General features: G+C 42.0%; 1 protein-coding gene across 1 annotated transcript in view; it reads right to left on the bottom strand.

The window, feature by feature from the left end:
* Nucleotides 1–13,657, bottom strand: part of LOC147641661 (myosin-9-like) — a 74,705-nt gene that overhangs the window by 7,940 nt on the left and 53,108 nt on the right. The window contains exons 20-30 of the mRNA XM_086797936.1: nucleotides 13,059–13,236; nucleotides 12,694–12,899; nucleotides 12,348–12,467; nucleotides 10,429–10,527; nucleotides 3,802–4,032; nucleotides 2,415–2,554; nucleotides 2,161–2,275; nucleotides 2,007–2,057; nucleotides 1,029–1,115; nucleotides 605–775; nucleotides 138–293 (exon numbers count right to left, since the gene is read on the bottom strand). Of these exons, the coding sequence (XP_086654062.1) occupies nucleotides 138–293; nucleotides 605–775; nucleotides 1,029–1,115; nucleotides 2,007–2,057; nucleotides 2,161–2,275; nucleotides 2,415–2,554; nucleotides 3,802–4,032; nucleotides 10,429–10,527; nucleotides 12,348–12,467; nucleotides 12,694–12,899; nucleotides 13,059–13,236 (1,554 nt within the window). The remainder of the gene's footprint in view (nucleotides 1–137; nucleotides 294–604; nucleotides 776–1,028; nucleotides 1,116–2,006; nucleotides 2,058–2,160; nucleotides 2,276–2,414; nucleotides 2,555–3,801; nucleotides 4,033–10,428; nucleotides 10,528–12,347; nucleotides 12,468–12,693; nucleotides 12,900–13,058; nucleotides 13,237–13,657) is intronic.

Raw genomic sequence — 13,657 nt, 5'->3', positions numbered from 1 at the left:
AACTTGACATAAAACTATGTGCATAAGGCTTGATATTCTGGACACCAGTGTGTCATGGCATCCAGTACAGCATCCCACATCTGAAAAATAATAGCTAATGATTTACCAGATTGTCAAAAGACGTCATAAGTTCTTACCTGTGTCATCCTTCCGAAAAGAGTAGCTGAAGAAGATCTGCGCCGCTGCTGGGCAAGACCTCCTGCACCACTAGCTTTGAGAGTGCGTTGGAGAAGGAAAAGAAGCATTGACGTGTTAGATAACCAGTATGCCAGAATGTCATTATTCTCTTGGCTCTGCAGACAGCCAAAGAAAGGGTCAAACAAAACACCATATACCACATGTCACTCATTGGCTAGCAACAAGAGGGAACACCACATGGTAACCCATCGGGTGGTGGCCAGAAATACCCCTCACCCAAAGTCTGGACATTTGAAATTGTCCTAAATGTCAAAATAAATTATCATAAAGCTTGGAGAAAAGGGCCTCTGTTTGAAATTATGACAATTCCTCACAAGTCCAGACCAATAACATTCAAGCAAGGTGGCAGGGTAACACCTGTCTTCAATGAAAACTTCGAACTTGAGGAGTGCACATTAACATATACCTCAATAGCTGTCCCGATTGTCTGTATGATCCGATCAAAAACATTTGTTCTCTCTGCTTCAAAAGAACGCCATTGCAATAGGGATTTATAAATTATGCAAGCTGCAACAGGTCTGTCTCGACTGAAACCAACATCTTGAGTGACACACTTCAATAACGCATCGAGATTCTCCTGCATGCAAGAGGGGGCATCAATAACAGGCAGTGCTTCAACCACGGCTTTCCTGTAAGTGTTTTTAGCTCTAAGACAATGCTGCTTCCAGGAATATAATCTACCCTTTGCCAACCACATTGTGGATGGGCAATATGCTGGTGCACATGACAATCCCTGAATGAATTCAAGAGAGTAAATGTCCCTAGTACAAAACCTTGCATATGCCATCCCCATGCCTCCCATATTAAGAGAGGATCCACTTATTAATTACCTGCTGTCTGTCCGCTGTGAGAAGCTTCTGGCGCCTCTGCTCTGCTTCAGACTGCTCCCTTTCAGAGGCAACAACTAGGGGCGTTTCCTGGCAAAAACAAGTATGCAAGAAATCATAATATTGACAAGCATAAATTCTGATCACATCAAAACCAATCATGCATTAAAACCTCAGTTGAAGCATGTGTGTTTTTGTTTACAAAGTCTATTTTTATCAAGAGGTAAGAATTTTCAGTTCACCAGCAGCTCGAGAGCTCAGGTAACTCTTGGCAACAACTTGCCAAGTAAGTAGAATTTAGGGCAGTCAAAACCACAAGTCTGTGGCCTAGAATGGGAGCCTGAATAGATCAAAGGATGCAGGACACAATACTTAGTTACAAAACTTTGCTCAGCGATCTGTTGTCTTCACCCTCTTACTTACCGTACCTAGATGCATTTACCCCATGCCAACACATCAAGTACAGCACCTATTTTCAAATCCCCCACACACAGCATCAGCCCACATTTGGCCATTTATGCCATGTCTACCTCAGAGTGTCAAGCCTTCTTTGAAATAACTCACAAAATTGAGCTGACTACCACCTACCTTCCTCACAGGTAACATGTAGCATTCGCTCGGGGTAATTTGAAAATGCTACTATTGGCTCTAAGCAGCCAAATCACAAGATACCTTTATAGCCATATTGGTTGCAGTGTGCACCTGGAGTCCAGCCAAATCCTACCAGTTTTACAAAAACATTTAAGACTTTGATAGGAGATGCAAACCTTTTTATTTTGCTTGTTCTCTTTCCTTGACTTTGAAATTTTTCTTTAGTGCATAGGTGCATTAAAGAACCGCCTAGCTCCAACAACTTCCATTTATTAATGTGGTGTGTCTTGTAACTTGATATAACAATGATTAAAGATAAAAGAAAATATGTACTTCAAATTAGCAGCATGCCAAGCACATGCATTACAGGAAACATAAACTCTGACTTACAGGTGTCGTTCTCACTTCACCATTTGTAAGAAGTCCATTCTCCGGGCTCCTCTGTAAGAACCAAAAACAAAAGAGGAATTAAAGAAAGCAGTACAAAGGCGATGCACCTAATAACATTTTTTTGCACAACTATAGATCTCAAATGCCACCCCACCTGCACGACTGTGCTTTTGAACCGGTTGCTCAAACCCTTGGCAGGCGAAATAACAAGAGTTTGCTGACGAAGGACTTGATTTTCTGATTCCAAATTGGACAACTTCTCTTCCAGTCTGCACAGCCACCTCTCCACAAATCAAATTCATAAAAGCCAACACCTGATAAAGCTATGGGAATAATCAACATCAGAGTGGAATATTTGTTAGTGCCTGAATTTCTTTGAAAAAAACTTCCTAGAAAATAAAATGAAACCTTTGCATAGCTTCCTGCAGCTGCTCTATTTTAGAGTCAGACTCCATTGCTCTTTTAGCCTTCTCATCACTGTCTTTCTTTGCTTCCACAAATTTTTCCTCTGCCTCGAGGGCTCTTTTTTCTAGGGAACTCACCAAGTCCTGATTTTAGCCATCCAAAAAGAAGCAACCAGTCAGAACAAAGGTGTGACACAGCATCTTCAAACAAAGTAGACAAACAAATCACAAAGTTTGGCATACCTGGCACCCATCCAGCTCAACTAAAAAAGAGAACCTTATCTAAACTTTAATCTAACATGTCACACACTAGACATCCAGAGAAGAAGATGACTCCAACCATGCAATGTACAAAACAATAAGAGGTTTAATGCTCAAGTTTATACCAAAGTTGCAACACTTTGCTAGACCTCTAGTCGGCACGTTTCTTTGGAATGCCTTTGTATTAATGTAGCTGTATTGTCTCTCTCAAAAGAAATCACAGGAAACACTCTCTAGAAATACATCCTCCACTAATAAAAGGAAATTGGCAGTGGGCAGAATTTCTAACACGCCAAGAGGTAAATATAAAAGTTTTCTGGTGATTTCGTCCATAGCTCAAACTGTTCTATCTAGAAAGGTAAATATATATGCCTAGATGAATCCAGGAACATGGCCAACAGAAAAGACATGTTGGAATAAATAAAATGATACCAAAACAAAGGCCAAGCCATCCGTGCAATTCATAGCCTCTAGGTTAAATGAAATACACAAAAAAGAACAAGGTACCTTTAACAGAAAACTAGTCTCTAGATGAGAAGAAGAGATGAGGGCAAGATGCTGAAGTAAATGCAAAAACCAGACAGGATGCCATGATGGCGGCAAAGGATTGACAAAGTTTTTTATGAATCTGAACAACTAGCCAAAAGAAAGGGCCTCAGAAAGATGAGAGGTGGTCTGTCAAGAAGAGGGTTTGTGGATGGGAAGATGACAATCCAGCCATCCTATGGACAGTAAGATGGGCCAGAGCCTATGAATCAAAAATAGAAAAAGTAGAGTGGTCCAGTGTGCATCTTAAGAGGAGAATTGAGAGCTGCAACTGTGCTTCTTCTAAAAGCACGCGAATAAACTTACAGTGGCCAAGTGTGCAGCTAAAGAGGAGAATTGAGAGGTGCAAACTGTGTTTTTCCTGTGCATGTGGGTGGGTGTGTGCATGTCCATGTTAGATGGGAACTGGATTATGAACAGCAATTTAATAAAATGCCCAATCTGGGAGCCACATTTGAGGTCAGCAAGGATTGCAACTGATGCATATTACATTTTAACTCTACCCATGATTATGGTTGTTCAAACACGTCGTTCTTCACAAAAACACAATTATTTGCACATGCATTTTAAAAATTAGGAACCACCTTTAAGCTTTCGTTTTCAGCCTCAAGTTTCTCAAGTTTTGCATTGCTAACTTCAATAACTTGCATCACTTGTGTTTCCTTCATTGTGGAAACAGCCTGATCTGCAGCTTGCTTGCTGAGAACTCTCTCTTTTGCGACAAGTGTGTTTGCTGTCTCCAACTGAGCCTGCATTTCACTCAATGCAGACTGCAACTTCAATATCTCTTGAGACTTTGCTTCCTCTAGGTCGGTCTGCAGATATCAACCAATACGAAACAACACTTAATCACCTTAGAACAAAAAATCATTCACATTTCACGTGCTGAAAAAAACTTATTTTCAAAGAAGAAAATTGTTTATTTAATTGCAAAGCACACAGCCCACCTCATTCTAAGAGCTACAGTTTTAATCCACAACACATCTCTAACAAACTTTACAACCACAACTTATTCACCAACAGGTTACTTTTGCTACAAGTCTACACTCTAAATGCTCTAGGTACCTACAAAGGCACATGTTGAAATTTCAACAAACCACACCTTTGGTACGCACCGTACCAAAATGAGTAAGTAACGTACACATTAGGATAAGGACTTTAAGTACATTCACTTCTTTTTCTTTTTGAAAATATAAGTTGAAAATACAAAACAAAAAAGAACAAGGAATGATTCACTTCTGGGAATTGGAGAAAAATTGGGGGAAGGGAGGAAAATGGAGAAAATGGTCAAGAATTAGGGGAAATTGGGAAAATTTGAGAGAACTAGGGGAATTCGAGGAAATTCGGAGTAAGAGGGAACATGGGGGGAAAACTTAGGGATATGGGGAAAAATTGGAGGAAATGGAAGAAATTAGAGGAAAATTGGGAAATTTGGGGGAATTGGGTGATGTTCAAAAATCTAGAGGAAATTGGGAAATTGAGAAAATTTGGGAGCATTGGAAGAAATTGGGGAAATTAGGGAGAAATTATGTGTGTGTGTGTGTGTGTGTGTGTGTGTGTGTAGAGAGAGAGAGAGAGAGAGAGAGAGAGAGAGAGAGAGAGCGAGCACTGCACATGCCTAGAGGCTGGGGGCGTGCAGGCACCACACACAAAGTGGCAACACGTACCGATCTCCCCCCCCCCCCCAAAAAAAGAAAAAGGCGCCAATAAACCAATACTGAATCAAGATAAGGGCAAAAAAAAAAAGTCGCATGTGCTTTAACCATGCGGGTAAAGAACACACGGAATAGGTACAGTACGTACTATACAATTCGTACGAATTCGGAGGAGTATGAAATGCAACACTATGGTCTCCCCCATAGCCCTCTTAGCACATTTGAGCCACTTGAAAGCTTAATCATTCATCATCTCATCCTTTCAACAATGATTGGCAAACCAAAACTCATGCCAAAATGTTTGTAGAAATGCCTGTTTTAAGTGGAATCCTAAAAAACTAGCACTAATCATCCCTTCCTCCCAAAAAAAGGGTTAAAGAGTAATAAAATTTTTTGGACTCTATACCCTTGCACTTCATTTTCTTCTACTCTCTGGGCTTGCACTTCATTCCCTAGGCTTGCACTTCAACCTTCTATATTTGATTTCTATGGTGCGGAGTGCAATCTAGATCTGACACCAATAGGACACTAATACCTTACTCCAAGGTAGTGATCCATGCAAAGACCGCTCATGGAATGTGTTCCAAACTCATTGTCAGTTATTCTTTGTTAACCCCACGGTTTTGGGAATGCCCCGAGATACATACACATCATGTGCTTGATAGAGATTTGAAGTTTTCAAGCTTGAAGCTTTGGAGATTTGAAGACTTGACATTGACACTTCGTTTGGAACTTCTTTTCATTTGCATACTGTAATTGTAAACCCGGTGATGGAAGATTACCCACACGTTCGTGCTAGAAACAATGTTACGTGCATGATGCTAACCTTGAGTTAATGGACCTAATTTGGTGTTTAGGGAGTCTTGGGATTAGGGATGAACATTGATTCTAAAGGTTAAGGCTCATATATTGATAACCCCACAGTTATGGCTATTTATATCTATAGAATCCACTTATATAAGTGGGGGGTTGATTGAGAAGGTACCTAGGACATGAGTGAGAACTACTCCTTATGTTCCATAGCATGTTTGTAGATAGCTTGCCAAGCTTCAAAGGCCTTAGCAAGCAGGCCTTCGCGGTATGGGACACCAGGGTTGACTGACATGGATCTCTCACAAGAGCCTTAGCACCTAGGCTCGAGGAAGGCCTACCGATGTCCTACAGTTGGGTGGTCAGCTTTCGCCTTCTAAACCTAGTTAGGATTAATCATCGATTAGCTGATGTTTATGAGATGTTGGGTGGGGTTGGACAAGGCAAACCCGTAATAGTTGGTATCAGAGCAGCCTAAACCAAGAGGCATTCAAGCACAAGACAAGGTTTGCATGTTCTTTATCATCCTTTGGTTTTGTCATGAAATCTAGGTCCTTCTCTCCGTTGTTTTTGCTAGGGTTGAATTCAGTTAAGAGGTATATTACTCTTGTTTTGTCATGCATGCTTGAAAGATGTGTGCCTTCATAGAGGGTGCAGAGGAGAGAGAGAAGAGAAGTGTATGCATGTGTGTGTGTGCGCGCGCACACACGCGTGCGCGTGTATGTGTGCACACGCGCACTGTATGCCCTCGGCGGCTTTTTTTTTGGAACATCTCTCTATTAAACCCTTGGCTCGGGTATAAATATGGGGGCATATGAAGCGCTGGACAGAACGCTGAGGAATGTACAGCAATACAGACCAGTACAGCAGGCAGGTCGTACACCACACGGACTGCCCCATGGCATCTGTTCAAAGCCTATCAACACGCTAAAATAGTGAAAAGGGGGGCGTGAAAAGGGAAAACAGGGCTGTTTGTTAGTTTAAAAAAACATGTGTTTTTTTAGAGCCTTACGCTATTTCTTTTAAAGCAAAAGCATTCACATCAGGCTTTTTTTCAATGTTTATTACATGAGGCTTTTTTTTCAACGTTTATTTACATTTTAAACTCACAAACACTAAAACGGGCCTCTTTGAAAATTGGAAAAAAAACATTTTGAAATCAAATGATTTGTAAAAAAACGTTTTGAAAAAAAAAAAAAGAGGGATCTGTCAAAAACTTTTTGGAAAAAAAGAAAGTTTTCAAAAGCTCTCCTTTTGGGAAATGCAGAAAAGCAGTTTCGTGTGAATTCCTATCTCGATCCCACGTGTAGAGAGAACCTTCCAGCACCGAGAGAGAGCACCACATTCATCTTTCAGTGCATAGCAAGACTGTGGTTCCTCAACTCAGGGTTCAATCATGTTCAACCCCATGACTGTGGTTCCTCAACTCAGGGTTCAGTCCTCTTACAAAACACCTGGCTGAGGATAGGGTCCAAGCCATCCAGTGGCTTCACTAACTCCCAAGTCAATGCTGGCCACAGATTCAATAGACCAAGTTTGTCAACGATCGGCTTTCAAAAAATCCAATCACAAGCTAATTAAAACCTTACACTTACAAGACCAATCTTGCCATCCACCACGCGTGTCCACAGCTATGGTTGTCCCACCTCAATGTTCAGCCAAGCAAACAGTTCCAAAGAGTGCCTGAAGATCACTAGCACAAGCCACTGGTACACACTGCTTGTGCTATGCCCAGCAGTGTGTACCAGTGGCTGTACACACTGCTGGGCATAGCACAAGCGCTATGCCCAGCAGTGTGTACAGCCTATCCTATGGCGCATGTACAGCCACTGGTACGGCGATTGCACGGCGATGAAGAGTTTTCGGTCTTACAAGACAACCCTCTTCATCCAGCTCCTAACTCACCACAGCCTCAAGTCCGCATCTGGTTTGCCATTGCAAGACTCAGTTGATGCGGGGCCCCGCAAGAAACTCAGCGACAGTCATTGGGATTGCCCGAAGACGCAGCAGATCTGGTGGAGAGCTCTCTGATTGTTTACTTCAAAGTCCAGCACCCTCCACCGTTTTGTCACGTGGGGGGCACTGGCTTGGGCTACAAAGTCTCAAGCAATGCTCCATTACGAGGATGACGGCACTAGCCTCGCACTTCAGCTCTCTCCAACCATCCCGGTCTCAACAGTGTCAGTACCCCAATAGACCCACGTGTGCCAATCGTAACCCGCCTCCTACTTTGTTCTTCAAATTGATCATTGTTTAGTTGAAAATCGTTCCATATGTGAGTTGGTGATTACTAGATAGCTCATGCACCATGAATTGTGATTTGTATATCTTTTGAGTAGCTAATTAAGCTAGAATGCTCATTTCTATTTATGGGTGGCCATTGGCCAAAACGCCCAAAGCTTTCAGTCCGGTGGTCATAGACCAAATGCCCAGATGACTAGTTTAGCACTCGGGTGGTCAAATTGACCAGAACGCCCCGATGAGTGATGAGTGGTTTCGAAGGCGAAACCAAATGCTCAAATCATTTGAACAAACCATGAACAAGTGAATCTTTACAGCGAAACCTTCTTGGACCTAAAGCCATGCAACTCCTAGAATCTAGGAGAGTTGCTATTTTTGGCAGAGTCTAATTGAAATTCCGTTTGCGTCAAAACCTCCGAATTTTCGCAAGGATCAAGAATTACTAAAGCACCTTTGTCAAATTCTTTACAAGTTGACACGGTCCCTCATGGGACCTGGTCACTCAACATTGCACTCAAGACCCCCAATGAGGCTCTTCCTTCCTCCACTCTCCAGGTAGCTTCCCCTAAGAGCGGTTTGCATCAAAACCTCCGGATTTTCGCAAGGATCAAGAGTTATTAAAGCACCTTTGTCAAATTCTTTACAAGTTGACACAGTCCCTCATGGAACCTCGTCACTCAACATGGCACTCAAGACCCCCAATGAGGCTCTTTGTTATAGTACTGAGTATTTTACCTCTTCTGTGATTATGTTTAATCATGTTTAGCATTCACTGATCATGTTTAATCTTGTATGTGCATGTGTAAGTTTGTACACGTGTGTGGATGTAGATACATGTTTGGTGTGTGTGTGTGTGCATGCTCATATGTTTGTACATGTGCATGTATATGTTTTTGGGTATTTCTCTTACCTTGTTGCACGTGCAACAACTGAGATCTCCTTCTTCTGTTGGGCACTCAAGGCAACCTATGGGGCAACATAGGGGTGACCAAGGGGGCAGCCCAGTAGAAGCTCTGCAGAAGGTTGCAGCCAATACAACAAGGGGCAACCGGGTCACAGTGTAGAGGTGGCCGAGTGCAACCAGTCAACAGGCAACGCAGCAGGTGACGTGGCGCTGCAACGTGGCACTGGCGGCTGATGCAGGCGCTGATGTGGCACATGCGACTGATGCAGGCGTGGTGGACTGCAAGCGATGGCGAGCTGGCCCTCGTGAGGCGGTAGTCAGCTAACGTGGCAAGCACACACGCGAATCCCCAAAACGCAAAGAAAAGGCGCCGGGCAGCAAAAGTGCAAGAGAAACGCCGAGCAGCCAAAAACGCGAAGAGAAAAAGCAACATGGAATTCAAAAACGCATTTGCCATGTATTTTTTTAATAAAAATAAAAGAAGGGAAAAAGCTTTCGAAGAGTTTATTTTTTTAATAAAGGAGAGAAAAGCACTTGTAGTAGTTTTTTTCTCTAAGGGGGAAAAGCTATGCTTTTCACCCCAAAATTTGTATAAAAAGGGGGCCAATGTTCTTGTATCCCACAACACAAACTGGGTGAAAGTTTGAGAAGATCTCCTCCACGTGAAGAAAGGAGGCATCTTCTCGGGAATTGTACAAGGGCTACACCGACCTCAAGTGATAAATAAATAACTGCGGGGGCGCCACGCTTTGGGGCCAATTGGTCTTTTGTGCCGTAGCACTCTAGATCCACTTATTCTTTTTCTTCTTCCTCCAAGTTTATTAATCCAGTTCATAAAGAGTTTTAACTGTGATTAAGTGTGCTCACCGCCCATCAAGTTTCCGAAGGCCGGTTTCACTCTTCCTCCACCATCCATGTAGCTTCCCCTTGAGGGATGTACTTTGTTGCTCCGCATGAGAGTTGTTTATAGTTCGCTTTTGCGAACATTTCTTTTATGACTAATCAATGACCTTTTCTTAGAATAAAGTGAATGGTGGTTGGCATGTTAAGGAGAGGAGAGGTGGGCCACTTTTGTGAAAAGGGCTGCCTCCTCCTTAATCTGGCCTGTTATTCCTCGTAAACCCGGTGGCTTGGGAATGGCCCAGAAGTCCATACACCACATGTGCTTGGTAGAGATTTGATAGCTTAACGATTGAAGTTTATTTGAAGACTCCACATCGACAAATTTGTTTGGAACTTGTTTTCATTTGCATATTGTACTAGCAAAGTTGGTGATGAAAGATCACCCACAAGCTTGTGCTAGAAATACTCTAAAAGATAATACCTAAAGGGGGCAGAAAGAGGGGGGAAGAGGCGCGGGGGAAGGGGGGAGGGGGGATGCATCTTCAGCCCTCAGTGCGGTGTTGATGGTCTTGGTATTGTTCGACGCATTCTAGCGCCTTGTTCATGGTGAAGGATTGTTTAAGTGTGGTTGAGTTCTATGGTGCATTTAATGTGATTAATAAGTCAGTGTTGAGATCTTGTGGTACATTCAATGTGATTAAATAAGTTAGTGGTTTGAGTACACTGAGATCCACGCCATAACACCTTACAAAACTTACCCGCAATCGCTTCTCCAGTTGCAGACGCCATGTAAGTTCTTCACAACGTTTCTCAAGTTTTGTCTTCGCTTCTTGTAGTGCACCAGTCTCTTTGGCAGCCTGCCACACACAGTATATTTTGAATGATAATGAGTCCATATTGAAAAAATAATCCTAGGAACATCTTCCAACTTTTCTCTTTTTAAAAAAATTACAATGAAGCTGATAAACAGCAGGTATTACCATGTGAGATACTTAATTGCACTCAACCTCAAACTTAATTTCCATGTACCATTCTGAATGAAAGTTTGAGAAAGATATACCCAGTACAATAGTAAACCCTTTTCAACAAAACAAAACAAAGAAAACATCTAACATGACACTGTCTGTGCCTGCTATTTCTTGAAAACTACAGAAGTGGACTACTGCCATCATTCCTCTATGTCCTCAGAAGCAATAGATCACAACTAAGAGCGGGCATGATAGCAAATGAGCAGGGAGAAACAACCTACAGGTGCAATGAGGTCTCATCACAACCTTGAATTTACAATGTCCAAAAACTTGCACTATATCAGGAGACCAAATTGCGAAAAGAATGTGCCTTCTACTGAATATAACCATACATCCAACAGTTATGCATTAATATTTCCTCTTTGAATGTTAAAAACTATATAGCAGCACATAGATACTTAGAATTTGCTGCATGTCATGAGTGAATGTTCGCATACCCGCATGCAAGCACATAAGCATAGGCCAGTGTGCACTGTGAATTAATTTCAATCAAGGCAAATGATAAGCATATGACTCTTAATGCCCAACAGCTTAGTATAAGTTGACTTCTTTTTAGCAGATTTGATCGGGTCCTTAATCATGAAGATCCACTATCTTCTTCAATAATAGAAAAACTCCATGATTAGTGTAATGCCTCGTACCTTTTCATCACTGGTGCCCCATGGTACTTGATAATTATAAGGAACATGGTAGTGCTTATAAAATGAACTTTTGCAAACATTGATGTTTGCCCCAACCACAGTAAAATTTTAAAAAAATCCATGGCAAGAAAACTTGCATAGCTTCTCTCTCTAGTCTGAAGCATGGCTAGTTGGCAACAGAAGTATCCTTGATAAACAGCTCTTAAAAATGTGCAAATGTAATGAGTTAAGTAAAATCAATGCTTCACCCTCATCATTGTGTTGCCCATAATCTTGCTAGCTCATGTTCAAGCGACCCAAATGCCTTGCATCCCAGTTTAAATATAAGGTAAAAATGGGAAGTCTCATTCCATTCGGACACAAGGTAAAAATCTTTTCTCATGGGAAGTCTCATTCCATTCAGACCCGTGTATACTCAGTACAATCATTATTGGGCATTGGATCATACTTGGACTGGAGCTCACGATTTGCAGTTTTAGTAGCACTATGGAAGTTAGTTCACACGATATGGCTGCTTGACCTTGGTGATGGTGCCCATGTTTTTTTTGCCTACAAGCACTTGTGGCAGCCCTCTAAGCTTTTTCTGCAGCACACAGCATGGATGTGCAGCCATTTATTGTATTCTGCCATAATCAGCAGTAAACATTATTCCTCCATCTCTTCTGTTGGTGGGAACAGGGCAGGCATTTGAAAAGATCTTGAGTTTGAAGTTAATAATGCATGGTTGTGTTTTCTTACAAGACTCAAAATGCATGCAGAGCCCCACAAATTCCTTCCAAACACAACATAGTTTACAACAAATCATATACTTTTAAGTGGTTTTTTCAGCTCAAGACAGGCAAACCACAAAAAGACTACCCCAATTTTCTCAAAACTCCAAGTCTCAAAGCAAGTAGCAGAAAAAGCAGACCAATATGACAAAAAAGCACCGTGTCTAAGTTCTAGCATCCTGTAAAGCATTTCAAGATGCATGTTTGGTAACAAGAAGGCCAGCATCTGATATTTTACCATTTTAAGTTTTTTAAGCTCCTTCCTTGCAATCCTTCCCCTCCAAATGCACTGGAATATGAGTGCTGCCTTTCGTAGTTTTTGAAAATCAGAACGAGCCTTGTATCCCCGCCATCTTGTCTGAGTCAGCCAAAAAATTTGAGCACCCAACCTTATTATGTAACTCGTGGATTTTTATTGCAATAAAAAAAAACATGTATGACGGTAACTCATGGATTTTTGTTGCCATTTTTTTTTAAACATGTATGCGACAGAAATCCCTCAAACAAGCACATCTTTCAGTCATCATATCGTAGTTCTTACAACCCAAAAGAGAAATCAACTTTTGAAAGAGCATCATAAATACCTGGATCTTGATAGCAGCCCGAGTTTGCCGCCTGAACCTGAATTCCTTCCGAGCCTTCATTCCACGGAAGCCTGCTTGAATAACAATAGCAGCTGCCCGCACCTTTTTATAAGCCTTCCGAGCTTGCCACCCACGCACATGTTTCTGAATTCGAATGGCTGCAGCTTCCCTCTTCAAACTTTCATAATGCTTTCGAGCAAGCTTTCCTGAAATCACAGCGCATCATCAACTACTGCAATTCATGGCTCCCATTAACAGATAATTAGCTGAGCAACAGCTTTCAAACATATGCATTGGACTGCACTGAAGTGCCCATTTGACATTTTATCAGCATATAAAAAAGCATTACTTCCAATATGCTTTACCTCGCCATCGAGCCTGCACACAAATAGCAGCCTTACGTAAAGCCTTGAGTTCCCTCTGTGCGAGGAATGTACGAACTTTTCGCTGGATCACTTTCGCAGCATTTCCTAGCATTTCTGCCCGTCTAGCATCCAACTCTGCCATTTGACCAGCTCTAAGGAACACTTTTGTTTTACCTATCTGATTACACTCGGGAAAAAAAAAAGTTCAATCAGAACAGGAAATATAAATAGCCTTCCACAAGGTCTATCCTACACCACAAGCATTCCTGAACCTATTTTTAAAAACACCAGGCTCGTACTTTCCCCTCTTCAGCAGCCATACTTTTTTTTCCCAAAAAGGATCCTTCTATTAGTTATAAAGAAAAAACCAGCAGTTCAGCTGAATACAACACTGAATAAAAGCAGTCCAATTATACATATGAGATACGGCGTCGCACGGTTCCAATGAGCAAGCCACCCAGTAATGGGTGGTAAGTGAGCCGGTACCGGCCCATGAATCTGTGTTCGGTCAGCGGCGGCATTGATGACACTCCCTCTGTGCCGATGTTGCACTCACAACAGACTGCCCGTAGTTCTACTAAGGGGGGGCTCGCTCCTCG

This window comes from Cibotium barometz, chromosome 1, assembly GCF_041138505.1.
Source record: "Cibotium barometz isolate CiBa-2024 chromosome 1, ASM4113850v1, whole genome shotgun sequence".
Taxonomy (NCBI): Eukaryota; Viridiplantae; Streptophyta; class Polypodiopsida; order Cyatheales; family Cibotiaceae; genus Cibotium; species Cibotium barometz.
The sequence above is the reverse complement of the archived record's forward strand: the minus strand, read 5'-3'. Positions and strand labels throughout refer to the sequence as shown.